Raw genomic sequence first — 26,108 nt, forward strand, 5'->3', positions numbered from 1 at the left:
AGGGTTTCCAAGGGTGTAAATCTTTACGGGAGTAGAAAGCCTCATCTTTCTCCCGTGGAGCGGCTGGTAATTTCGAACCGCTGACCTTAAGGTTCGCAGCCCAATTCGTAACCACTATACAACATATTATCCAAGTGGAGGCTTTAGAACTGAATATTGTTGTGTTCCAACACTGTTTTTAAGTTAGTAGTGATGTAACATGTTGAGGATTTGCCATGTAGACATGGAATTCTGTTAATTAAAAAATTGTTAAACCTTTAGTGTCTTTTCCTCCTTCACTGTTTCTCGTTCACATTCACTTAGAGCTTCTCTACGTCCTCTGTCCTCCGGCTCAGGCCTCTCACAGCAGGTGAACCATTGGCACTGCCTTCCATTAGGCAGCACTGGTGTCTGGTGGAACAGCCTCAAATGCCAAATGAATCGTGAAAGCAGTACATTTTTCTTGCAGGCAGGACAAACCAGCCCTCTTGTTTCCTCACTGCCTGCCAGTTTGCCCTGGTGTTTCTTGCTAAGCTCATTAGTCCTTTAATTTAATCTTCCATCATTACCTGAGTAATTAACATACCTCACTGTGGAGACTTAAAGGAACACAACATCAGCAGATTCTTATAAATGAGCAGATAACATTTCAATATTCCCCTCATAAGAGCATTTATTGATGAGGACTTGGGTTAGTAGGGTTTCAGTGATTGCTCTTCAGGGCCTGGAGTACATACTTTTTTGTAATAACTATTTCTGAAGATAATTCAGCTAGAGACAAAACAGTTTGTTTAAGACATGCTCAACTGGCAGGAAATGTTACTTTCTCCTCTGATCAGAGAAGATAGAACAGGAAATGAAGTGGAAAAATCTCATTTACAGCATGGGCCACCTCCTAAATGTAAAACAAGAAAATAAAGTGTAGAATAGAAGACTGAGATGCTGGAAAGAAAAAGATGGTTCAGTGAAGGACTAATAAGAATCATTAGTGACCTGTGATATGCAGATGACACAACCTTGCTAGCTGAAATCAAACCAGACTTACTGATGAAGATCAAAGACTATATAGCCTTTGGTATGGGTTATACCTAAATATAAAGAAAGCAAAAATCTTACAAGTGGACCAGTAAGCAACATCATGATAAATGTAGAAAATATTGAATTTGTCAAGGATTTCATTTTACTTGGATCCACAATTAACACCCAGGGAAACAGCAGTCAAAATATTAAATGACTTCCCTGTCATTCAAGTTAATACCTGTCTACCCTCTTATCTAGTGAATTATTCCCACCTTTGGTAACTATAAAAAAATGCTTTTTTTTTTTTCTTTTTCTTGAAAAGCTTTTCTTGAGTTTTTTCAAGACTAGTATACAACAAGAGGGAGGTTGGTAGAAGAATAATGAAGTAAGGTGAAGACACAGGGAGGAATGCAAGGGTTAAAGAAAGGGCTTAGAATTCAAAACTGTTATAGACCCAACTCTATACACGGGCAGATACACAGGCTGAACTGGTATGGAAAGGAGAGTCGGAGTTGTTGTTTAGTGTCAAGTCGGTTCCGATCCATAGCAACCCTGTATAGGGTTTCCGAGGAGCGGCTGGTGACTTTGAACCACAGTCTTTGCAGTTCAAACTGACCTTGCAGTCTAGTGCTTACCAGCAGGACCATACAGAGGTTATTTGTACATGGGCATTTACCTTTGCTGTAAACACATCTATAAATGTGTCAAGGCATACAGGGGGCAAACTGATGAAAACTTCTTAGACATTATCAAACACCTTGAGGCAACGAGATGCTGCACCTGGGAGCTGAGCACCATGGTCTCGGGACGCCAAGGTCATGTGGCTTAACAGTGTTCTACATGTACTTTTGTGAGTAGCAACTGGGATCTTAAAATAAGCCTGTGAGCCATGAGTGGACATCTAAAGTCCAGGTGTTGGTCTCTCTATGTGCTGAGGAAAGAAGAATGATGAAAATTGACAACTCTTGGACACAATTAGGCTGATGGACAAATGGAACACGTGATCATCAGTCTCCATGAGAATGAGTCTAGAAGAACTGGATGGTACCTGGGTATCACTACCAACTGCTCTATGAAGGAGTCATATTAGAAGGTCCTGGATAGAGGGCTAGAAAGTGTGGAACAAAATTCAAAATTATTACAAAAGACAAGGCTTAATACTGGTCAGAAAAAGACTGGAGGAACCCTAGACGCTGGTCCTCCCTAGGCCACCCCTCAGGTCTGGAACAGAACTTGCCCTTATAGCCTGCTTTTCATTCAAATAATAGATAAGGTACGTAGGAGGATGGGGGCAACAACACTAGTAATGTATGCTTACCATGGAAGGGTCACTCCAAAAGGACAACATTTACCTAAGGACAAGGTTCAGAGGGGTTGGGAAGGTGAATGGACTGGGAGTAGGAACCACAGGGAGGAAGCGGGATAACTGTTGTTACATGGAGGGGATTCAGTCATTGAGATGAAACAGTGTATGATATGGCGAATGTAAAACTGATGATCTGCTCTGTAAATCTTTGCTCTTCACAATGAAAAGTTTGAAACTAATTTTTTAAAAAAGAAATCGATTTGACTTATTGCATTGAGCAAATCTACGAAAGATGTCTTCATTGTATGAAAGACCAAAGCTGTCGCTTTGAGTACTAAGATGTGCTTGGCCCAAACTATAGTATTCTCAGGAGCCTCATATGTTTGCAAAAAGTGGACATTGAATAAGGAAGGAACACAAAATAATTGCTGGATTTGAATTATGGTGCTGGTGAAGAATGTTGAATGTATCAGGGATTGCCAGAAGAAAGAACAAAGCTGTTTTAGAAGTACAGCCAGAATACTTCTGGGTGGTGATGATAGTGGCACTTTGTCTCATGTACTTTGGACCTGTTATCAGAAGGGACCAGACCCTGGAGAAGGACATCATGATTGGGTAAAGTAAGTCTTTGGGAAAGAGAAGGCCCTTAATTGTGTCACTACAACAATGGCTCAAACATGGTAATAAGGATAGTGCAGAAGCAGGCAGTGCTTTGTTCTGTTGTACATATCTATGTGCAGAGCCAGTTGGATGGCACCTTACAACAACCATCGGAACCATAACATCCTTTGCAAAGAGGAGGTAATTTAGTCATTGGAAAGATTCTTTAAAAACAGTACTTTTTCTTCCCCAATGATTACTATAATAAAACTGATTACTAGAATAAAATGATTACTATAATAAAAGATTTCCAGGCTGTGCTCAGATATGGCCAGGGTTGATCAAGTCTCCTGTTCCTTTTCTAGCTTGTGCTTTGCACACTGTGTCATTGAATTGGTTCCCTCTTAAGGTGCCTCGTGGGTCAGAGTTGAACTGTGCTCTGTTGGGTATTCAGTGGCTGGGGTTTTTTTGGAAGTAGATGATCTGTCTTCTGGACAGATTTGAACCTTCTGGTTACCTGTGGAACTTGTTAACTGCACCACCCAGGGACTCTACTCGAGTCCTAATCCTAAATATTTCTGGATTTAGGCTTTCCTGTAAAAATCATTTGTTTGTTAGAAGAAAAAGCTAAAGCAACAGAATGAGGTCTGAAGATACTGGTGGAGAGAGATGTGGGTGAAAGGCTCGCTGCTGTGATGTTTTCTCTGTTCTTCCTCAAGGCAGCTTTGATGAGTCCTTGGGTGTGATGTGATTTAAAAGCTCAGCATCTATCCTTTTTGCTGGAATTACAGTAGGAAGATTTCCTTGAAAACTAAGACAATGAGTTATCATGTAGTGGTAGCTAGGTCCTGTAGAAGTGAAGCCAGATCAGAGGAAAACAGAGCAAATCTTTACTAAAAATTACAGGTGGATGTATGCTTTGATGCATTATTTTTCCTGAAGCCTTTTAATGTAAGTGGCTAGTAATGTTGACTCCTTGAATGTACGGATTTAGTCAGGGAGAGTGGATGCACTATTCTTACCCAAAAGGGTGCTTTAGAAATGGATGCTGGCGTGCTGCTGCTTTTTACTCATTTGGAAGAATCTAGATATTTTTCAGGCTATTTGCTAATCAGAACAAGAATAAGAGTCTTATTTGTCTGACATTAGATAAGTCTTTTAAGACGCTAGGTCTCTCTTTTATGCATTTTATAAAAGGACAACATTAGTGTCTATGTCACAAGCACCAATCAATTTAGTAATGGTTAAAACATAGACTCTTGATCCAAATGGCCTGTGTTCAAATCTAGGTTTTGCCGCTGATTAGCTGTGTGACCCTGGGTGACCTATTTAATCTCTCTGGTCTTAATTTTCTCATGTTTAAGCTGCATCACACAGTTATGAGAATTAAACAATGCATGGTACATAGGAAATACACTATGTTGTTATGTGCAGTGGCGTCAGTTCTGACTCAAAGCAACCCTGTACAGGGTTTCTGAGGCTGTAAATCTTTATGGTAGCAGAAAGCCTCATCTTTCTCCCGTGGAACAGCTGGTAGATTCAAACTGCTGACCCTGAGATTAGCAGCCCGATTCGTAACCACTACGCTAGCAGTACTGGTTAAATAGAATTAACTAGAACTAGAATCTTTATAAAGTAATCCTGGTAGCATAATGGTTACTAGTTGGGCTGCTAGCCACAAGGTCAGCAATTTCGTTCTAACCAACTGCTCTGTGGGAGAAAGATGGAGCTTTCTGCTCCTGTAAAGATTCACTGTCTTGGAAACCATATACAGGGTCATTATGAGTCGGAACTGACTCGACGGCACACCCACCCCCAAGATATTTATGAAGATTATATTGGGAAAGCATTTTGTAAGCAGTCAAGAACAAATGTAGAATTACTGTGTTGAAAATCTGATATGTCAGTATAATTGGCATATGTCGTATATTGAATAAATGAGCCAACAGATGAGCAGATTTTGTTATAAATCTTTGGGGACTAAATGGTCTCTAGTCAACAAGATAGACCATGATGTGAGAATGAGTGAATTATGGGACTACATGATGCAGTCCTAAGGGAGGGGAGGGGGGCATACTGATGGCTGTGATTATCTTGCCAAGTGAGACTCTGAGGACTTTTTGGCTCAGAAATTTGGATGTTGGAGCATGTCTACTGGACAATGTAGATTAAAAAATGTACAGAGTGAAACCTTAGACACATAAGTGTTGGTCAACATAATGTAATGGTTAAAACATAGGCTCTGGGTCCAGGTTACCTGCATTCTCTGAGATTCACAAACGTTTGAGTAGCTTGTCCAAGAACAATGATTCCTATGATCTTTCATTTTCATTTGATCCATGAGATGAGCCGATGTGTATGAGAAGAAGTAAAGCAGACATACTAACCTCCCTTCTGTCTACAGAGGAGAACGAGTTCATTTTGTATGCCATGCGGAAGTCCATCCACCGCTATGACTTAGCCTCAGGGGCCACTGAGCAGTTGCCGCTCACCGGCTTGCGGGCAGCAGTGGCCCTCGACTTTGACTATGAACACAACTGCTTGTATTGGTCTGACCTGGCCTTGGACCTCATCCAGGTGAGTGGCTGGTCCTGAGGCTTTGCCTTCTGACCACCTAGTCTTGAGTATCTGGTACAGATAAGCATCATTCAGGATACCTTAAGGCATTGGTTAGCTTGAGGTTTATAAATCATGTCTCACCTTGGGCCTCACTGAAGATTTAATATTTCCTGTCTTCATGTTTTTATCTCCCTCTGTTCTTCTCTGTCCATGTAGCAAGGACAAGGGAAGATCAAAGTCTTCTGTCTAGCTTGTAAAGGAGGTATTGCTTTTCCTACTGGGATGGTTTTAAGGTTAGTGCTGTAGGAATATTAGTCATCTCCTTATTGTATCAACTGCCTCTTCAGCATCCTTGTTTCCAAGGTGATCTAATGACGTGATTATCCAGCTATTCTAAACACAGATGAGCATCAGAAAGTGATAAAGATCCCTGGATAGGCAGATATCTGTGCACTTAAACTCATACATTTTAAAGCAAAGCTATTTGATGCTTATTCATTGCCTGTTTCACCCTTTTATAAAGGCTGTAGCAACACGTTTTTTGTGGACTCCCAACTACTGAGCAGTTGTAGGGTACTAGGTGCAAGGTGGTGGTAACCGCTAGGCAGAGATGTCCCAGTAACAGCACCCAACAGCTCGGAGACCTCACACGTGAGGAAGCACTGTAAAAAGCAGGCACAAGAACGTAACAAGAACAGCAGTCTGCTTTAATTTATTTTCAATGCAAGCAAATTCATGTGTACGCTCTCACTGTGATGCAGCACAGTCTAGTAACTTGTGTTAGTAACGGATCATGAAGAGTGACAGAAATGGTTAAATTCCGTTTTGTGAATCTTCTTAGCACAAGAAACTATAATACATTTACCTAGAAATTGACTAACAAAAATGTCTCATTCTTTGCCGGTGAAGTAGTTAAATTAAGTGCTGCAGTGTCTGGGACTGATTTGGTAGGAGGTCATCTGGGTCCTAACAGCATGATTTTCCTTTTTTTCTCTCTTCAGCGCCTCTGCTTGAATGGGAGTACAGGCCAGGAGGTGATCATCAATTCTGGCCTGGAGACAGTAGAAGCTTTGGCTTTTGAACCCCTTAGCCAGTTGCTTTACTGGGTCGATGCCGGCTTAAAAAAAATTGAGGTAAGTGCACTCCTGTGCTATCCTTAATGAAGTAGATGGTGGAACACCTTTACTTCAGGCCATACTGTGTCAGATTATTCTAGAAATTGTCAGGGAATTCCTAGAGATAGAATTGGCTGAGCCTTGGAGAAGGAGGAAGAAGGACAGTCTCAGAATGACTGATGGTGGCCAAGAAGGTCCCGAATGAAAACAGGATGCCCAAATCCATCAAACTAATTTCACTTAGAATCTGAAATTTAACTTTTTTTTTGGCTAGTTAGAAGCATATGCTGGATTGCAAAGTTGATTTGATCTGCAAGGTTGACGGTTCAAGATCACTAGCTGCTTCTCGGAAACCCTATACAGGGTCGCTATGGGTCAAAAGTGACTCGATGGCACTTAACAACAACAACATCAGAAGTATGGAGTAATAACAATAATGGTAATAGTATAGTATTATGAGTCATGGAATTTCTCCATAATACCATAGTATTATAATGCTGTAACAGTAATACTACAGCATTATTATAGTGCTGTAATTATACTGAGTATCATTGTAACCTGTTGAGTCATATGACAATATTGTTATCATTATTGATGATGATGATGGGCCATGCCCAGTTGGATGTCCTTTCTTCCCTGAATTACTTGATTCACTCTCCACAACAACCCTGTGAAGAAGTAGGTACTCTTCCTATTCATACTTCCCATGTACAGAACTTAGCTACCTAGTGATCCCTCACCCCTTGTATCCCTAAGGTAGCATTAGGGTCATAAACAGCCTCTAAATTAAAGTTGTTTGAACTGTAAAGTTGGTGGTTCGAGCTCACTAAGCTGCTCCTTGGAAACTCTATACAGGGTCACTGTGGGTTGGAACTGACTTGACGGCACTTAACAACATCCACAAATCACCAAAAAGGAGCCCTAGTGTCACAGTTGGTTAAGCATTGGTCTGCTAACAGCAGTGTTGGCAGTTCAAACCCACCAGTTGTTCTGAGGGAGAAAGTTGAGGTTATCTGCTTCCATGAAGAATTACAATCTCCTCACCCCTGTGGAACAGTAATACTCTGTCCTCAGGGTTTCTTGAGTTGGAATTGACTGGACAGCCATGGATAACCACCAAAAATATTTTCTCAAGTAAGACGAGTATCCTCAGCTCCTGCAAGTTGCTGTTGAGGCCCTGAGAGGCCCTCTTTCTGCGGACTCTGCATGGAGGCAGAGCAATTTGGGCTAAGTAGAAATGACAGAAGAAGAAAGGAAAGAGACACATAAAGGTAAAAGAAGTCACAAAACCAAAGGCACAAACGTGAGACGATGGACACAGGTTGGGTCTAGACCCTGCTAACCATGTGACATCAGACAAATTACTTATTCCCTCTTTAGCTTTGATCTCTTCATCCATAAGGACAGACGAGTTTCCGCTCTGTTAGAGTTAGGTGTTAGTGGAGAATGTAAAGTACTAAGGAAATAAGCAAATCAGTTCTGTTGATGAGAACTCCTCTGAAAACTGAACACTGGGCTATGTCGTCATGCGACATGGGGGTTGGGGACATTAGAATAGGTGGCCCCACCTTGAGAATGTGGCATCTGAGCTGATCCCTGATAACGAGAAGAGTGACAGTAGTGTTCACCTCATGAGTGCCACAAGAAGTGAATGAAAAGATGCACAGTGCCTGGCGGGTACCGAATGTGAGTAGGTGGTCTTGTTACCACTCTCTCTGTTTCTCTCTCTCGAAGTATGGTCAGCACTTTGCGAGGCGCAGGCAGAATTCAGGGAGTCCTGGGGTGGTACTGTAGGATAAAGCACTGGACGGCAAGGTTGGCTTGAAATTGATTAGGTGGCACTTTAAAACAACAACAGCAGCAGGATGCAGGTGAAGCTTCCGTCTCTACCCTCTCAAAGACTTATGGTGACACAAGCTACAACGCATGTACTATTTGTACAAAACAATGTAAGATGAGTTAATGAGCAATAGACCATTGGTCAAGGTGGGTCCAAAAAATTAGGGAAGGCGGTGGGCATGGAGGTGAGCTTTGAAGGGAAGATAAGATTTGATTAGGGAGGGTAGGCCGGCAGCCAGGGACTGTGGGCAAGAGAACCAGATGTGGAGTAGTATAAGAAGACTAGACTCAGTGAGGCTGGGAGGTGAGGATATGGAGAGAATGTAGGGACCAGTCTGTTGGGGACTCTGAATTGCCAGGCAGTGGCATGAACTGCTTATTTTGTGGAAAGTAAAAAGCTGTTGGTGAATTTTTAACATGGAGTAATGTGGAAGTAGTAGTCAAGAAATCAAATGACGTATTGCATTAGGCAAATTTGCATCAGACCTCTTTAAAGTGTTGAAGGGCCAAGATGTCAGTTTATGGACTTAGGTGCGCCTGACCCAAGTCATAACCTCATATGCATGTGAAAGTTGGACCGTGAATAAGGAAGTCTTCAGAAGAATTGATGCATTTGATGGTGTTGTAGGAAAATATTGAAAGTAGCATGAACTGCCAAAAGAACAAACAGATCTATGTGGGAAGAAGTATAGCCAGAATGCTCCTTGGAAGCCAGAATGGCCAGATTTCATTTCTCATACTTTGGACATATTATCTGGAGGAATCTGTTCCTGGAGAAGGATATCATGTTTGGTAAAGTGGATGGTCGGAGAAAAAGAGGAAAGGCCCTCAATGACATGGATTGGCACAGTGGCGACAGCAATGGGCTTAGGGATAGCAATGATTGTGAGGTTGGCCTGGGACATGGCCATGTTTCATTCTGTTGTGCATAGGGCCCCTAACCTTGAGTACTGACTTGATGGTGCTTAACAACAACATGGACTGCTATTTATAAGGTTTACAGTGGCTAAACATTCCGAAGTAGTCTCTCTCCTTCTTAGTCTGTCTTAGTCTGGAAGCTCTACTGAAATCTGTCTACCATGGGTGACCCTGATGTTTAAAATACCAGTGGCGTAGCAACATAGGCATGCTTGACCCAAGCCATGGTATTTTCAATCAGCTCACATGCATGTGAAAGTTGGACAGCGAACAATGAATACTGCAGAAGAATTGATGAATTTGAGTTATGGTGTTAGAGAAGAATATTGAAAGTGCCGTGGACTCCCAGAAAAACAAATCTGTGTTGAAAATCGTACAGCCAGAATTCTGCTTAGAAGGCAGAATGACCAGACTTTGTCTCTCATATTTTGGGCATGTTATCAGGAGGGACCAATCTCTGGAGAAGGACATCGTGCTTAGTAAAGTGTGGAGGGTCTGTGATAAAGAGGATGACCCCCAAAGAGATGGATTGGCACAATGGTAGCAGCAGTGTGCTCAAATGTTGGCATTCTCCTGTACATAGGGTCTCTGTGAGCCGGAGCTGACTTGACAGCACCTAAAAATAACAGAATCGTGGGTGGGCTAAGTAAGTAAACACACAGTTGAGCACTTTGTTTAACTCATCAAATCCCTAGGGCTCCCTGTGTCAGACCATGTGAAAAATCACATGAGCCTGAGGATGGAATAGCTCGTTTTGACTGGAAAATAGGCACGGGGTCCCAGATGTGCCTGGCTGGAGAGTCCAGCAGGCTTACTGGAGATGTCTCTATAGGCAGGAGATCAGTGGGAGACTTTCCCATTGTGGACCTTTTCAGCTCAGCTTCCTCTCAGCTCTTTTCTCTCTGTTTTGTCAGGTAGCTAATCCAGATGGTAACTTCCGGCTCACAATCATCAATTCCTCTGTGCTTGACCGGCCCAGGGCTCTGGTTCTCGTTCCTCAAGAGGGGTGAGTGTGGCCTCGAAAGGAAATCGGTACTGTCTCAAATTCTGCAACATCCAGGTTCTCGTGGAAGTGCAAACTGTTGAACAGAAACTCAGTTTCTCATGATTACAGTTGAAATAATCTGTTAATTGAGGTTGTTTGTTAGTTTTGAAGCCTGTTTTAGTCATTTTGGTCAGGTAGTACCATGCCCTTTTCATTACGAATGATCAGAATCTCTTTAAACACCCAGATGTCTTGCATCCATGGGATGCTTCTGAAAAGGTGACATTCAAAAAAAGTGTTTCTGCAGACCTAGCAGTCCCAGTTAGGTAATGTGAGGTCATGCAAGACTAAATGTTTAATCCATTTCATCTATCCCCGTCTCCCGGATGTCCAGGTGTCTGACTTTATTAGCAATTAATGTGTACTTGAGCAACGCAAAGGCACTTAATAATAATAATAAAACTGTTGTGAACTGAGTGAAGGTTTACAGACAGGATCATCAGTTTTCCATTCAACAAATCATATGCTTTGTTTCATCTCAATGATTGCAATCCCCTCCACACAACAACAGTTGTCCCACTTCCTCCCTGTAGTGGTGGTGTTGGTTAATTGCCATTGAGTCTGTTCCAATTCATAGTGATCCTTACAGGGATTCTGAGGAGCAGATATACAAATATACTCTTTCAAACTCTAACTCCCTTGCACATTCAACCTGTGTCTCTTTCTGTGTATCTACAATACAGAACACTGTTGTTCCAAGCTTGTGTTTATATCACTTTTTATTTCTATCCCCTTCAGCCCTTACATACTTCCCTGTGTTTTCTGTCAACCTCCCTCTTCCTATATATTGCCTTCTCCCTTCTTGTATATTGCCCCACCCTGTCACCCAAGTTAACATGTCCCCTCCTCTAGTGAGTGAATTATTCTCCCTCAGAACCATCAGAGGATGTTTCTTTTAATATGAAAATATTTTCTTCAGTTTTTGCAATAGTGGTATCATACAATATTTGTTCTTTTGTGACTGATTTATTTCCTTTAGTGTGATGTCCTCTAGGAGTCCTGGTGTGGCGCTGTGAGTTAATACACTGGACTGCAAGATAGGTTTAAACTGCAAGGCTGGCAGTTCAAGCTCACTAGCTGTTTCTTGGAAACCCTGTACAGGGTCTCTATGAGTTGGAACCCACTCAACCTGCACTTAACAACAGCAACAAAGCATGCTCCCTTAAAACACACACACATGCCAAATATAATCATAGTATGTTTATTATTCTGCATCTTGTTTCTTGGAAATTGTTTGTTGTGAGCCCAAGTAGATTTTTAGGCTTCAGAGCATCTTATTGTATGCACAATAATTACTTTTTTTACAGATAAATATTTAGGTACAAACACATATACACAAAAGTGCTTTAAAAGTGCATGGAAAAATTTTATTTTTCTGTGCACTTTTTGAAGTCCTACAAGGTCTCATTTCAAATTCACCAGCTGCTCCTTGGAAACCTTATATAGGGTTGCTATGAGTTGGAACTTACTTGACCACACTTAACAAGAAATATATATATATGTATATGTGTACATCTATATATGTTTATGTGCATATATATATATATATATATATATATATATATGTATATGTATATGTATATGTACTAGTAGAGCAACAGGTTAAGTATTGGGCTCCTCCTATAAAGATTTATAGTCTTAGAAACCCTGTGGAGCAGTGCTATGCTGCCTCATAAGGTCACTATGCATAGAAATCCATTTGACGGTGGTGGCTTTTATATACCAAACCCACTTACTAATTTTCTGCTAGTATTAAACTGTGGTGAGCATCTTTGTACATTATCTTTGCATGATTTGATTGCATCTGATCGATTTCAGAATGATAGTTTCTGGATCAAGGAATTAAGTGGTTTTATACATGTGGTTTCTAGACTATAATGATAATTCTGAATTCTCCAGCCTGATTGTTCTGAATGAGTTCCTTCGCTCTCTGAGGAAGTAGCTGAGATCTTATTTTCCCAGCTCTGACGGACCCTGTGTTGTTTCACGGTGTTGACCAGGATGATGTTCTGGACGGACTGGGGAGACCTGAGGCCAGGGATTTATCGCAGCAATATGGATGGCTCTGCTGTCCATCGCCTGGTCTCTGAAGATGTGAAGTGGCCCAATGGCATCTCTGTGGATGACCAGTGGATCTACTGGACAGATGCCTACCTGGACTGTATTGAGAGGATCAGCTTCAGTGGCCAGCAGCGCTCAGTAATCCTGGACAACCTCCCACACCCCTACGCCATTGCCATCTTTAAGGTGAGTTCTCAGCGTTCCCCCACTAACAGGCTACCAGGGTACGTGGGGAGCACTCTGAGATGAACAGCCTCTGGGTTTCTGCAGCCATGCTTGTGTAATTTCTAGAAAATGGACTCATTCCTGACTGAGATTATTTACTATCTTGACCTTTCATTTAAGGAGCTCTGGTAGCATAGCGGTTACAGATCAGGCTGCGAACCGCAGGGTCAGCAGTTCAAAACTACCAGCTGCTCCGTGGGAGAAAGATGAGGCTTTCTGCTCCCATAAAGATTTACAGCCTGGGAAACCCTGTACAAGGTTGCTGTGAGTTGGATCCGACTCCATGGCACATAATAACAACAATAAGACCTTTCATTTATTTAACTTATTTCAGCATTGTCATTATAACAATGATCTAAACAATAAATTGATAATCTGGATAATTAATTAGGGAGGGAGGCTAGGCAGAAGTGTCAGGGGACCACTTTTCTACCACACTGCACATTTCAGAAGGTTAAAGGGGAGATTACTTCCCATGAGAATTCCTGGTTTGCCCCAGTACTGGTAACCTCACCTTGTCTCCATTTCATTGTCTCTTCTGAGGTTTGCTCACTTTGTTTCTTGATAACACCAGATGAGCTCCATCTATATTACCTCTCACCACCTGTATTTTGATTCTAGAGGGCAAAATAGTAGATACTAAACTGTGAGGTTAGGGTTAAACTCTATCAGAAATACAGTTCCTTCTTTGTTGCTTTTGGTGAGATTTGGGTTATATCACCAACTATTGGATGCAAGTGGGATCTCAGTCAGACCATTCAGTCAACTGCTTATCCATGTTCGGTGTACACTGCCTGGGGAGGGTGGACTCTTGTCCTTATGGGGAGTTGAGAAGACAGGACCAAAGAGCTGGACAAAAGAGCAAAACTTTTTTTTATTTTTAGAATGAAATCTACTGGGATGACTGGTCCCAGCTCAGCATCTTCCGAGCTTCCAAATACAGTGGGTCCCAGATGGAGATTCTAGCGAGCCAGCTCACCGGTCTGATGGACTTGAAGATCTTTTACAAGGGAAAGACCATGGGTGAGGCCAAGACTCTTCCTTCCTCTCTGCAGACTGGAACTCAGCAAAGGGGCTAGGCACGGGCAGTCCCTGCTCAGAGTAGGCTCTGACAGCCAGCGTCTTTGTTGTCACCACAATGTGCACATTATTTAATTTCTTCCTAATGACATCTTAATTTCTTTTCTAATGATACACAAACAGCTGGAAGACAGCATGTTTTTGCCTGCCTCGAGTGTTGGTGCTTGGTGGGTAATTACAGCCTCCTCCTGCCCTTGGTCCCTTCTTTGATTGGCGGTGTGGCTTCTACTGCAGCTGAGAGAGTCCCAGCATGTGGTTAATCCCTGTTTGGCACACTTACGGCAGGCGCGTGGTGCTGTGGCTATGCTGGGGGTTCACACAGTGGCTGTTTCCCATCAGGACCCCAGTCTCACTCCCTGGTGGCCCAGGTGACCTAGTGCTCATTGAGCATCTACCTCTATTGTAGTCCAGCGTGTGCTTATGTGGTGATTTCACCATGACACTCTAAACCCCATGAAGGAGGAGATTGTGTTTTGGGGGCTGAACACATTTTACCTTTACCTGGTTCAGTGGTAGAATTTTCCACTTGGGCAATCTGGGTTCCATTCCTGGACAGTTCCCACCACCTGTCTGTCAGTGGAGGCTGGGATTAAGATGGAATAGGAAGAAAGGCCTGGCAATTTACCCAGCCAATCAAAACCCTGTGGCTCACAACTGTGTGATTTGCAGCCACGCTGGAGATGGTGTCAGACTGGAGAGCATTTTCTTGTGTTGTGTATGGGGTTGCCATGAGTTGAGGGCCAGATAACAGCACCTAACAACCAGTGGACACTTACAGATAAGCAATCCAGACCCGTTGCCCTCAAGTCGATTCTGATTCTTAGCAGCCCCATATGGGTTCAACTGCTCTGAACCTTTACAGGAGTAAGACTCTTCACATCTTTCTCCCATGGAGTGGCTGGTGGATTCAAACCACAGATCTTTCTGTTGGCAGCAGAGCAATTTAACCTTTGTGCCGCTAGGATTCCTCCTAATTAGCACTTAGTAGCTGCTGAGTACTTATTTGTTGAAAGAAGAAGGAATGAAAAGGCAGAGGAAGAGTGGCAGGCGGGTGTAAATGGTAGCTGTCTTATAGATCTGTTGGGTAAATCTGCAGGAACTGCTGGGAGCCTTTGAGCTGCTGCGTGTGGAATCCTAGACTCTTTGGTAGGAAGCCTTGCTCCAGTTTTTACCTTTGTTTATATCCCAGCCACACTATTGATTCTGGAGGGGAGAGATCAGGGTTCTCCCTTTAACAAGCCTCCTCTTTATCTCCACAGGATTAAATCACATCCCGGGGCTGCTAACTCCCCTTTATTGACAAATGACAGGATGGTGACATTGTTGTGGTTCTCAGCTGTCCCTCTGCCAAGACAAAAGTGACAGGGAAAGGAATGCAGTTCTTGATATCATTGGTATTCCTTTGGGACCCTTGAGATAGCATGAGAATACCCGTAGGAAACTGTCACATGTACTCCAAATGGAATGCTGTATTACTGTTGGGTTTTCATGAAGTAGGAAGGGCTGGTACGATATGCCGTAGCTTACAGGTGTGGGAAGGGAATCTCAGTTATTAATTAGCTTCCCCACAGTACCCTCGCTTATGTAGGAGCTGGGTTTTTGTTCCACTTCTGCCACTAATTGGGGAAGTCACATTCTATCTTAGTGCAGGTGTTTGCTTTAATATGGGGAGAGATGAAGGACTCATGCTGCTAAGAACCAGTGACTTAGAGCTCAGGACCTTTGTTTGACATAGAATAGCCATGCAGGGGAATGTAAGCAGCTCTGTAACTTACAATAATTTCTGGGTGGTTCAGAGGTTACTACACTCGACTGCTAACTGAAAGGTTGGAGGTTCGAATCTACTCGAGGCACCTCAGAAGAAAGGCCTGGCATTCGGCTTCTGAAAAATCAGCATTAAAAAAGCAATGCCAGGGGTCACCATGAGTTGGGGGTGACTCAACAGCAACTGGTTATCACCCAATCCATAGAAGTGACCCCTCAGTGTTGTAAGTTCTTGTAAGTGTGTGATGAACATACAGCAGCCAGCTGCTTCAGCCGCAGTGTGTTCAGATGAAGTCCATGAAGCCTGAACTCTTGCTCTTCAGCCTTTCCCGGTCACTTTTCCTGCCAGCGGGAGCACAGCTATGTGCAAATCACCCTGTGTCCAGGCAGCGGTATGGGCAGGAGGCTTATGGTGTGGACTCGTGTGTATGTGGCTTCCTGATGTGATTACCCTTCGTGCCTGAAAGAGTCACCATCTGTTAATCTAACCAGAACAATTCTGGAGCTTGGGGTAGAGTCTGGGTAGAGGAAAGGCTGGTCTCAAGGCCGATGTGGACCAGTGGGAAGAGCAGAGACTGGAGACTGTGCAGGGCAAGGCTACCTTTTGGCCCAGGGCTGCTGACTGCCCTTAGTTTTCTAGTGCCGCTGTAGCACAAATACCTCAGGTAGAAGGTTTGAGCAAGTCAGTTCATTTTCTCACAGTTTAGGAGGCCACAAATGAAATGCAGAGCACAGGCTCTGGAGAAAGGTACGTGTCTCCTTTCAACATCTGTAGTCCGAGCATTCCTTGGAGATGCCCATGTTTCTTGGCATCAATCTTTCTTTGGATCTGGAAACTTCACAGTATGGGTACCCCAGGTTCAGAGGATGCACTCCACTCCAGAATTGAATCTTTTGGCAGTAGTAGGTCCCTATGGTCTCTGCTCACTTCTCTCTCCTTTTATCTCTTGTAAGTAAGAGATGTTGCAGGCTATGCCTCTGGGAAGCTCCCTTACATCCTTACATTGGATCAGGGCTGTATTGCTTCCCACCCTTAATCCTTTTACTGCTTTATCACATCCGGTTATATCATGAGGGATCATTACATAACAGTCACATGACATTGTTATATAACTGTCAAACCACTGAGAATCACAGCCAAGCTGACATATGTTTTAGGGAAACACAATTCAATCCACGACATGCTGGCTTTTGCTCCTTCCTGTACTTTCCTCTGGGGTTCTCTCTGATTCTACTGTGGTTATGAGCAGGGTAATTCCAAAGTGGAGAACACCTCTCAGAAAAGCCAGTGTGTAATTTTGTGTGCCGGCTCTAATCTAGGTGCCTCAAAGCATCTGGTGGCCAGCACTACCTGTGTGCATGGCACACCTCTTGGACTCACATGCTTTTCTATAATGTTCCTGCTTTTCTGGATGTGAGAGGGTATTGCAAAACAGATTATCAAACAATTGCCTTGCCTCCCACAGCTCTCTCTGCTCAGCTGGGTTTTCTAGCTCAAAACACTAACCATGTTGGCAATAACTACATTTATTTAAGACTTCTTGCGTCATTGTTGAGTGCTGTCCAATTGCTTCTGGCTCATAGCAACCCTGTGTAAAGTTTCAGAGGCTATGAATCCTTGCGGAAGCAGAAAGCCTGATATTTCTCCCACGAAGCGGCTGGTGGGCTCAACCCATGGACTTTGTAGTTCACAATCCAGTATTTGTTGTATGGAACCACACTGCTCTGCTGTTGTTAAGTGCTGTACAGTCCGTCCCAACTCTTAAGGCCTTGTTGGAAGCCTGGATCCTCAGTGACTGACCAGACCCAGAGGGCAGAGCTGGCACTGGGTGGTGAAAGCAGGGCTTGCTGGCCTGGAACTAGAGCCTTGGAGGCAGCTTGGTGAGGGAAGCTCTGACCCAGCCCAGCACAGGAGGGTGGTGAAGCGGGGTCGAAGTCATGGAGCCTCCAGACACTTGGCTCAGCTTTATCCAGCTGTTTCCCTCAAACCGTCTTCTCCGTAGAGGAGTAATCTGTAAGTGGGTTTGTCACAGCGATGAGCGAGCACGCAGTATTTATTATTATATCTATGATCATGTTTTCTAGACAAAAAGAAAATTGGACCACTGGATGATCTGAAAACAGGAAAAACACAAGCCTCCATTTTTGCATAATGATGGGTTTTGCATAATGACCTAGTCTTTGGATCCTAGCCATGTAAATAGTGAGGAGTTGAGTGTACTAGATTCTGAATGTAGCTGGTTTCTGATTAAAAATTCGTTCACGCATAACACTGGTGAATTTGGTTTGTTTTTGTTGTATGTGGGTACATTTCTTAACTTTTATACCTGGCTGATTTAAACATATTGGTACTGGATTTATTCCTCATTAAAATTTTCTTTCAAGGATTACTTTGCAATGTATCCAGTCAGTGCTGCAATAGCTTAAAATATTTGTTGACTCTTGAAATTCATTTTTGTAGTAAGTTGTCACTAGGTGCTGTTGAGTTGGCCCCAACTCTTTAGTGACCGTCTGTACAACTGAAGGAAACACCACCCAGTCCTGTGCCACCGTTACATTCATCGCTGGGTTTGAGCATATTGTTGCAGCAATTGTAAGCCCTTTGTTTTGCTGATCGTCTACTTTACCAAATATCAAGTTCTTCTCCAGGGACTGGTGGTGATGGTGGTGTGCCGTGGAGTTGGGTCTGATGCTTAGTGACCCTTCATAAGGTTTCTGAGGCTGTAAATCTTCACGGGAGCGGGAGCAGAAGACCTCATCTTTCTCCCACGGAACAGCTGGTAGTTTCGAACTGCTGACCTTGAGGTTAGCAGCCCGACTCGTAACCACTATGCTACCAGCACTCTTTTCTCCAATACTGACTGACTCTCCTGATAACATGTGCATCTTATGGAGATTCGCTAGCCTCGCTTCTCAGGTGCATTCTGTTTTTTTCCAATACAGAGTTGTTCGTTCTGGTGGTGGTGGTTGTTAAGTACCGTGGAGTCTGTTCCGACTCACAGTGACCCTGTACAGGGTTTCCAAGGCTGTAAATCTTTACGGGAGCAGAACGCCTCATCTTTCTCCCGTAGTCATCCATAATATGTTGTTGTTGTTAGGTGCCATTGAGTTGGAACCAACTCATAGTGACCCTGTGCACAACAGAATGAAACACTGCCATGCTTGAGCCCATTGATGCTACTACCACTTGGCCAATCCATCTTGCTGGGGGTTTTCCTCTTTTTCTCTGACCCTCCAACTTACTAAGCATGATATCCTTCTCCAGTGACCGGTCCCTCCTGACAATATGTCCAAAGTATAAAAGACAAAGTGTGGCCACCTTGGCCTCTAAGGAGCACTCTGGCTGCACTTCCTCCAACACGGATCTGTCTGTTCTTTTGGCAGCCCATGGCACTTTCAGTATTCTCTTCCAATATCATAACACAAATGCATCTTCTGCAGTCTTCTTTATTCACTGTCCAGCTTTCGCATCCATATGAGGTTATTGAAAATACCATGGCTTGGGTCAGGTGCACTTTAGTCCTCAAGCTGACATCTTTGCTCTTCAACACTTTAAAAAGGTCTTTTGCATCAGATTTGCCTAATGCAATACGTTGTTTGATTTCTTGACTGCTGCTTCCATGAGTGTTGATAGTTGATCCAAGAAGAATGAAGTGCTTGAAAACTTCAATCTTTTCTCCGTAGATAAGAATGTTGTTTATTGGTCCAGTGGTGAGGATTTTTGTTTTCTTTACATTGAGATGCAATCCATACCGAAAGCTGTGGTCTTTGATCTTCATCAGTAAATATTTAAAGTCTTCTTCACTTTCAGCAAGCAAGGTTGTATCATCTGCATGTCGCAGGTTGTTAATGAGTCTTCCTCCAATCCTGATGCCACATTTTTCTTCATATAACCCAGCTTCTCAGATTATTTGCTTAGCATACAGGTTGAATAAGTATGGTGAAAGAATACAATCTTGTCGTACACCTTTCTTAATTTGAAATCATTCAGTGTTCCCATGTTCTGTTTGAACAACTGCCTCTTGGGCCATGTACAGATTCCTCATAAACACAATTAAGTGTTCTGGAATACTCATATTTTGCAGTTTTGTCCATAGCTTTTCATGATCCACACAATCGAAAGCCTTTGTGTAATCAATAAAACACAGGTAAACATCTTTCTGGTATTCTTTGCTTTCAGCCAAGATCCATCGGACATCAACAGTGATATCCCTCGATCCATGTCATCTTCTGAATCCGGTTTGAACCTCTGGAAATTCTCTGTCAATGTATGCTTGCAGCTGTTTCTGTATTACCTTTAGTAAAACTTCACTTGCATGGGATATCAAAGAGATTGTCTGATGCTTTCTGCATTCTGTTGGGTCACCTCTCTTTGGAATGGGAACACATACAGATTTCTTCTAATACTTGGCCAGATAGTTGTCTTCTAAATTTCTTGGCATAGATGAGTGAATGCCTCCTGTGCCACCTCACTTTCTTGAAAGATTTCAATTTTTATTCCATCCATTCCTGGTGCCTTGTTCTTTGCCAATTCCTTCAGTGCACCTTGGACTTCTTCCTTCAATATCATTGGTTCTTGAGCATATGCTACCTCTTGAAACGGTGTGAACATCAACCAGTAATTTTTGATACAGTGACTCTGTGTATTCCTTCCATCTTTTTATGATGCTTTCTGCATCATTCAATTATTTGCCCAGGGAATCCTTCAATAACGAAAGTCAAGGCTTGAATTTTTTCTTCAGTTCCCACAGCTTGAGAAATGCCGAGTATGTCCTTCCCTTTGGTTTTCTGACTTGACATCTTTGTACATTTCGTTGTAATATTTGACTTTGTCTTCTCAAGCTGACCTTTGAAATTTTCTGTTCAGCTCTTGTACCTCCTTGTTTCTTCCATTTGCTTTAGCATCTCTACGCTGGAGAGCAAGTTTCAAAGTCTCTTCTGACATCCATTTTGATCTTTTCCTTCTTTCTTATCTTCTTAATGGTTTTTTGCTTTCTTCCTATATGATGTTTTTGATGTCATCCCACAACTCTTCTGGTCTTTGGTCTTTTGTGTTTAATGTATCAAATCTGTTCATCAGATGATCTCTAAATTCAGGTAGGATATATTCAAGGTCATATTTTGACTCTGGTGAACTTGTTTTCATTTTCTTCAGCTTCAGTCTGAATATGCATATGAGCAATTGATGATGTGTTCCACAATTTGCCCTTGTCCTTGTTTTGGCTGATGATATGGAGCTTTTCCACCGTCTCTTTCCACAGATTAGTCAATTTGATTTCTGTGTATTCCTTCTGGTGAAGGTCCTGAGGGCTTTACTCCATTCGCGTCATCACGGTCAATTCTACTTTGATGTGGCATTTCTTCCGCAGTCACATTGAGTGCCTTCCAACCTGAGGGGCTCAATTTCTGGCACTGTGTCAGACATTGTTTCGCTGCTGGTCATAAGGTTTTCAGGGACTAAATATCTGGAAGTAGTTCATCTCTCCTTTTTCGTAGTTTGTCTTCATCTGTAAGTTCATCTGAAACCTGTCCACCATGCTGATATTTTAAATACTCATGGTATAGCTTCCAGAATCACAGCAACTCACAATCAATAGTATAGTCAGAATTTTTTGCCAACACCATAACTCAGTTACATCAGTTCTTCTTTGGTATTCTCTATTCATTGTTCAACTTTCTTTTCTTTTTTTTTAAACTGTTTTATTGTGAATTATGTGATAGTTTACATGGGAGAACATTAGCTTTACATTCATCCTATTGTATATCATTACATTGTCATGGTTACAATCCCCTTCATGCAGCATCAACCAACCAAAGGGTATACCATGCAAGCCTGGTCGAAAGCATATAGTCCCTCTCCCTCCCTGGGTCCAGAGTCCGCAGTCACTCCATCTTTCCACGTAGTCATCTCTGCCTCCATCTCTGATGTCAATATTTCTCTGGGTGGGGTCCTGCACTCTGCTCTTCTCCCTTGATGGTCCCAGTGACCTCCGCACCTGGCCTGCAAAGTCAACCACTCCCCTCCTTTTGCTACAAAACATCTACCTTTACATTTCCAACCCTCACAGTCCTAATATTAATTATTCACTAGTGTATCACATGAGTGCTATCTCCATCTCCTTTCATCCGATTTCAGACAGATTGGATACTACTCAGTGGAGAGTCTACCTTCCTCCGTGCCCTCTGGATCTAGGCTCCCTCTTGAAAGCTCGTAAGCCAGTCATTGTTCAACTTTTGTATGCATATGATATGGTTGAAAATACCATGGATTGGGTGAGACATACCTTAGTCCTTAAAGTGACATTTTTGCTCTTGAACATTTTAAAGCAATCTTTTGCAGTAGATTTGCTCAATGAAGTACATCGTTTGGTTTCTTGACTGCTGTTTCCACAGTGTTGATTATGGATCCAAGTAAAACGAAATTCTTGGCTACTTCAGTGTTTTGTTTGCCTACCATTGTCTTAGGGTAGGTTTTCTAGAGAAGTGAAATATTTATATGTATATCTATAGCATAGTGGTTTCAAGTCACGCTGCTAACCTCAAGATCAACTGTTTGAAACTACCAGCTGTTCTGTGGGAGAAAGATGAAGCTGTCTGCTCCTGTAAAGATTTAAAGTCTCAGAAACTCTGTGCAAGGTCGCTGTAGTCAAAGCTGACTCCACAGCACATAACCACCACCACCGTATATATACATCTATATCTAAGGAGCTTTGGTGGTGGTGGTGTGCTGTGGAATCGGTTCTGACTCATAGCGACCCTGTACATGGTTTCCGAGGCTATAAATCTTGATAGGAACAGAAGGCCTCATCTTTCACCCGCAGAACAGCTGGTAGTTTCGAACTGCTGTCCTTGTGGTTCACAGCCCAGTTTGTAACCACTACGCTACCAGAGCTTTAAAAATTAGGCTGCGAAATTCAAGGTCAGCATTTTGAAACTACCAGCTGTTCCGTGGGAGAAAGATGAGGCTTTCTGCTCCCATAAAGATTTATAGCCTCGGTACTATGAGTAGGAACTGACTCCATGGCACATAACCACCACCATATCTATATAAACATATATACACACACACAAACATATATATATATAGAGAGAGAGAGAGAAAGAGAGAGAGAGAGAGAGAGAGAGAGAGAGTTGTTTATTATCAAGGAAATGGCTTACAATTGCAGAGTACCAGGTCCCCATTGGATGAGAGAGAGAGAGAGCATTATATTGGGAACGGGACACACCCCCAAGGAAGCATCCCTTTAATTGATTGGCTGCCTGGTGCCTCTCATTGTAGTTAACTATGTCTGTATTAGGTTTCATCACCAGGGGGATAAGCACAACTTAACTGCTAAACCTCTGGAAATCCTGGCCTAGTTAAGTTGACACAGAACCCTAATTATTATAACCATGCTGTTAAGTTGTTAATGAGTCTTCCTGCCTGCAGTATGTGCATGCATTTAAATACCAATCATAACAGAAAGTGCTCATTATTTGGGTGAATTTAATTTTGTTGTCAAGATAATGAGCTAGAGAACAGCTTTTTCCGGACTGCCAAACTGCTTCTGGAGGTATTTTCCAAAATTCTCAAAATGCCCAAATGAAAAACCATGGGACTAAGTGTTGGATAATTGAGGACTAAGGTGCGCCTGACCCAAGCCATGGTATTTTTGGTAACCTCATATGCATGTGAAAGGTGGACAATGAATAAGGAAGACTGTAGAAGAATTGATTAATTAGAGTTATGATGTTGGAGAATATTGAAAGTGCCACGGGCTGCCAAAAGAACCAGCAGATCGTGTTGGAAGAAGTGCAGCCATAGTGCTCCTTGGAAGCCAGCATGGCCAAACTTCCTCTCTCATACTTCAGACATATTGTCAGGAGGGACCAGTCCCTAGAGAAGGATATCATATTTGGTCAGGTGGAGGATCAGAGAAAAAAAGGAAGACCCCCAGCGAGATGGATTGGCAAAGTGGCAGCATCAAAGGGCTGAAGCATGGCAATAATTGTGAGGTTGTCCCAGGATCGGCAGTGCTTCGTTCTGTTGCGCATAGGGTCACTGTGAGTTGGTACCGACTCGATAGCCCCGAACAACAACAACAACAACAACGTCTTTAGATCTTTGAATATGGTCTCTGCCACTGTGTGTGTAAACAAAATTGTTAGCATTCTGTTTGCAAAAAGGGTCTGTAGCTTTGCCCTGATGGCCCTGGGAACTTGGCTGAAGACTCCTTCCAGCCAGGTTTTTCTTAGTGTTTCCATTTTCTGCCCCTTGGCTGTATGTATACTAGCCTGCGGGCTCCTGCATTGAAATGTTGGATAACAACATAGCTGATAAGTGAGGAGTGCATATATTTTATGGACACACCCTTGTGAAAATGTCATCTTGTCATTGAACACTGAGTGATGTGCTGTCCTTTGAATAGAAAGAAAATGTTTCAGATCCTCTTAGGAGTTAGTTTTCATGAAGTGGCGGCTCTGCATCTGTCATACAGTCCTTCTGGGAGTCAGTGGCATGTATAGTGGTGGTGGTAGAGGAGTCTGTGCTTTGGAGTTTGTTAACAACTCATAACACCCCTGCATAAGGTTTCTGAGGCTGTATGTACCCTTTGCGTACCATGTGAGTACCCTGGCATGACTCTGGGGCCATGGATCTGGCTGAGGCTGGAAGACAAGTTTTTGGTGAACCTGTTGTCACACCCTGCACACAGCTCTGAGCAGAGGTTATCAGCACAGTAGGGGCCCAGGCCTAGGCCTTGTAGAACTTAGAAAATGAAGACGATACACTGGAACTCATTCTTCCGTTTTGTGTTGTTTATTAACCTACTCCATTTGTCCTCTTTCCAGGAAGCAATGCCTGTGTGTCCAGTCCTTGCAGCCTGCTCTGCCTGCCCAAAGCCAATCACAGTAGAAGCTGCAGGTGCCCAGAGGGTGTATCGAGCAAGGTCCTACCATCTGGGGACCTACTGTGTGACTGTCCTTCAGGCTATCAGTTGGAGAACAACACCTGTGTCAAAGAAGGTGAGTCCCTTTTCTTTTTCTGTCTGTCTTCGTCTTCTCTCCCAGTGTTTAACGTCCCCTAACCTTTTTGGGTCCAAGGTAAAACTAAAACCCACTGGATTCCTGTATGAGTCAGTGCTGCCTCAGTGGTAGATTCTTCTTTCCATGCAGGAGACCCAGGTTCAGTTCCTAGCGAGGGCACCCCAACTGCAGCCACTGGCTGTCTGTCTAGGGAGGCTTGTGTGTTGCTAGGATGTGGAATGAGTTTCAGCAGAGCTTCCAGACTGAGAAAGACTAAAAAGAGGGACCTTGTGATCTAATGCCAGAATCAGCCAATGAAAACCTTATGAATGACAACAGCCACATCTGCATCTGTCATGGGTTTCGGGCAGGAGTGGGCAGCATTTTATTCTGTTGCGTGTGGGGTTACTGTTGTGAGTTGCAGTTAGCAGCCCAATGCTTGACCCGCAGCGCCACTAGGGCTTCTTGTGAGTCTACCCAAGTGGAGTCTTGACTTCGCGCTGTGACCAAATGGCTGCTCCTCCTCTACCCCACGCTCCCTTTCAATTTGAATACGTGGAGTTCTAAATTTACTCCTTTGAAAACCTGTTTAGGGCTTCTTGTTCATGATCACCATTACTACTTCCCCAGCCAGCCCTAACCTGTGGTTTCTGTCATTGAGGTGAAGCTCTGAGGGGGGGTCTTTGTTGTGACATGCCTGGACTAGTGTCCAGAATTTCTGTTTGTCCTTGTCCCCTTTGTAATCATGCATTCCCTCTTAGTCCAGGGCAGCAAGGTTTACAGCCACCACCGCTGAGAGTCCATCTACTTTACGAAATGCAAATGAAACAGGAGACCGTCTTTCAGGCTCCAGACATTACCTTAAGGCTGTTGGGAGGCAACAGAGTTCACCCTCTGTTCTAACAGGAGGCGAAGGCTTTTCCACATTCCCCGTTGGAAGGCCTTTGGATATCCAAACAAGAGGCCAGTTGTCCTGTGTCCTGGACCCTGTTTACTTAAACAATACATTTTTTTTTTTTCTGTGAAACTCATTAAAACTATTGGCTTTTAAGAAGTCTTTTCTGATCTTGGCAGAAAAACTTCTGAGTGTGTAGAAAGAATTGGGTAAGCCCACTTGTTTGATAAACTGAATGTGTTTATGTATGCTTATACAGTAAAATCTGCCAAAGTCGTAACTTGTGTAAAGCAGAACCTGCCAGAGAAGGAAAACTCAAATGTTTTCTACTAATAGAGAAAAGTGATAACATGATACCCTGTCAAAGGTGGAAAACTTGTGAGGCCCAGAGAGAGAAGGCTGTCCTATCCAGTACCTGCTCTCACAGGTTTCACTGTCTATGAATTGGATAGAGTCCTGGTGTGGCGTTGTAAAATAAACACTGGACCGCTACCTGAAATTTTGGTGGTTCAGACCTATCAACCACTCCTTGGAAACACTATATAGGGTCACGATGAATTGGAACTGACTTGATAGCACTTAACAACAACACACACACACGTGTGTGTGTTTATATATATATATATGTATGTATATGTATATATATATATATATATATATGTTGTTGTTGTTGTTAAGTGCCGTCGAGTCGGGTCCGAC

At 43.0% G+C, this 26,108-nt stretch overlaps 1 protein-coding gene across 1 annotated transcript in view; it reads left to right on the plus strand.

Moving 5' to 3' along the window:
- The window catches only part of SORL1 (sortilin-related receptor, L(DLR class) A repeats containing), a 236,220-nt gene that overhangs the window by 133,058 nt on the left and 77,054 nt on the right, over positions 1-26,108 (plus strand). Inside the window, exons 17-22 of the mRNA XM_006833925.1 lie at positions 5,310-5,482; positions 6,466-6,597; positions 10,251-10,342; positions 12,382-12,628; positions 13,552-13,690; positions 24,341-24,514. Of these exons, the coding sequence (XP_006833988.1) occupies positions 5,310-5,482; positions 6,466-6,597; positions 10,251-10,342; positions 12,382-12,628; positions 13,552-13,690; positions 24,341-24,514 (957 nt within the window). The remainder of the gene's footprint in view (positions 1-5,309; positions 5,483-6,465; positions 6,598-10,250; positions 10,343-12,381; positions 12,629-13,551; positions 13,691-24,340; positions 24,515-26,108) is intronic.

Source organism: Chrysochloris asiatica, unplaced genomic scaffold (genome assembly GCF_000296735.1).
Source record: "Chrysochloris asiatica unplaced genomic scaffold, ChrAsi1.0 scaffold00008, whole genome shotgun sequence".
Taxonomy (NCBI): Eukaryota; Metazoa; Chordata; class Mammalia; order Afrosoricida; family Chrysochloridae; genus Chrysochloris; species Chrysochloris asiatica.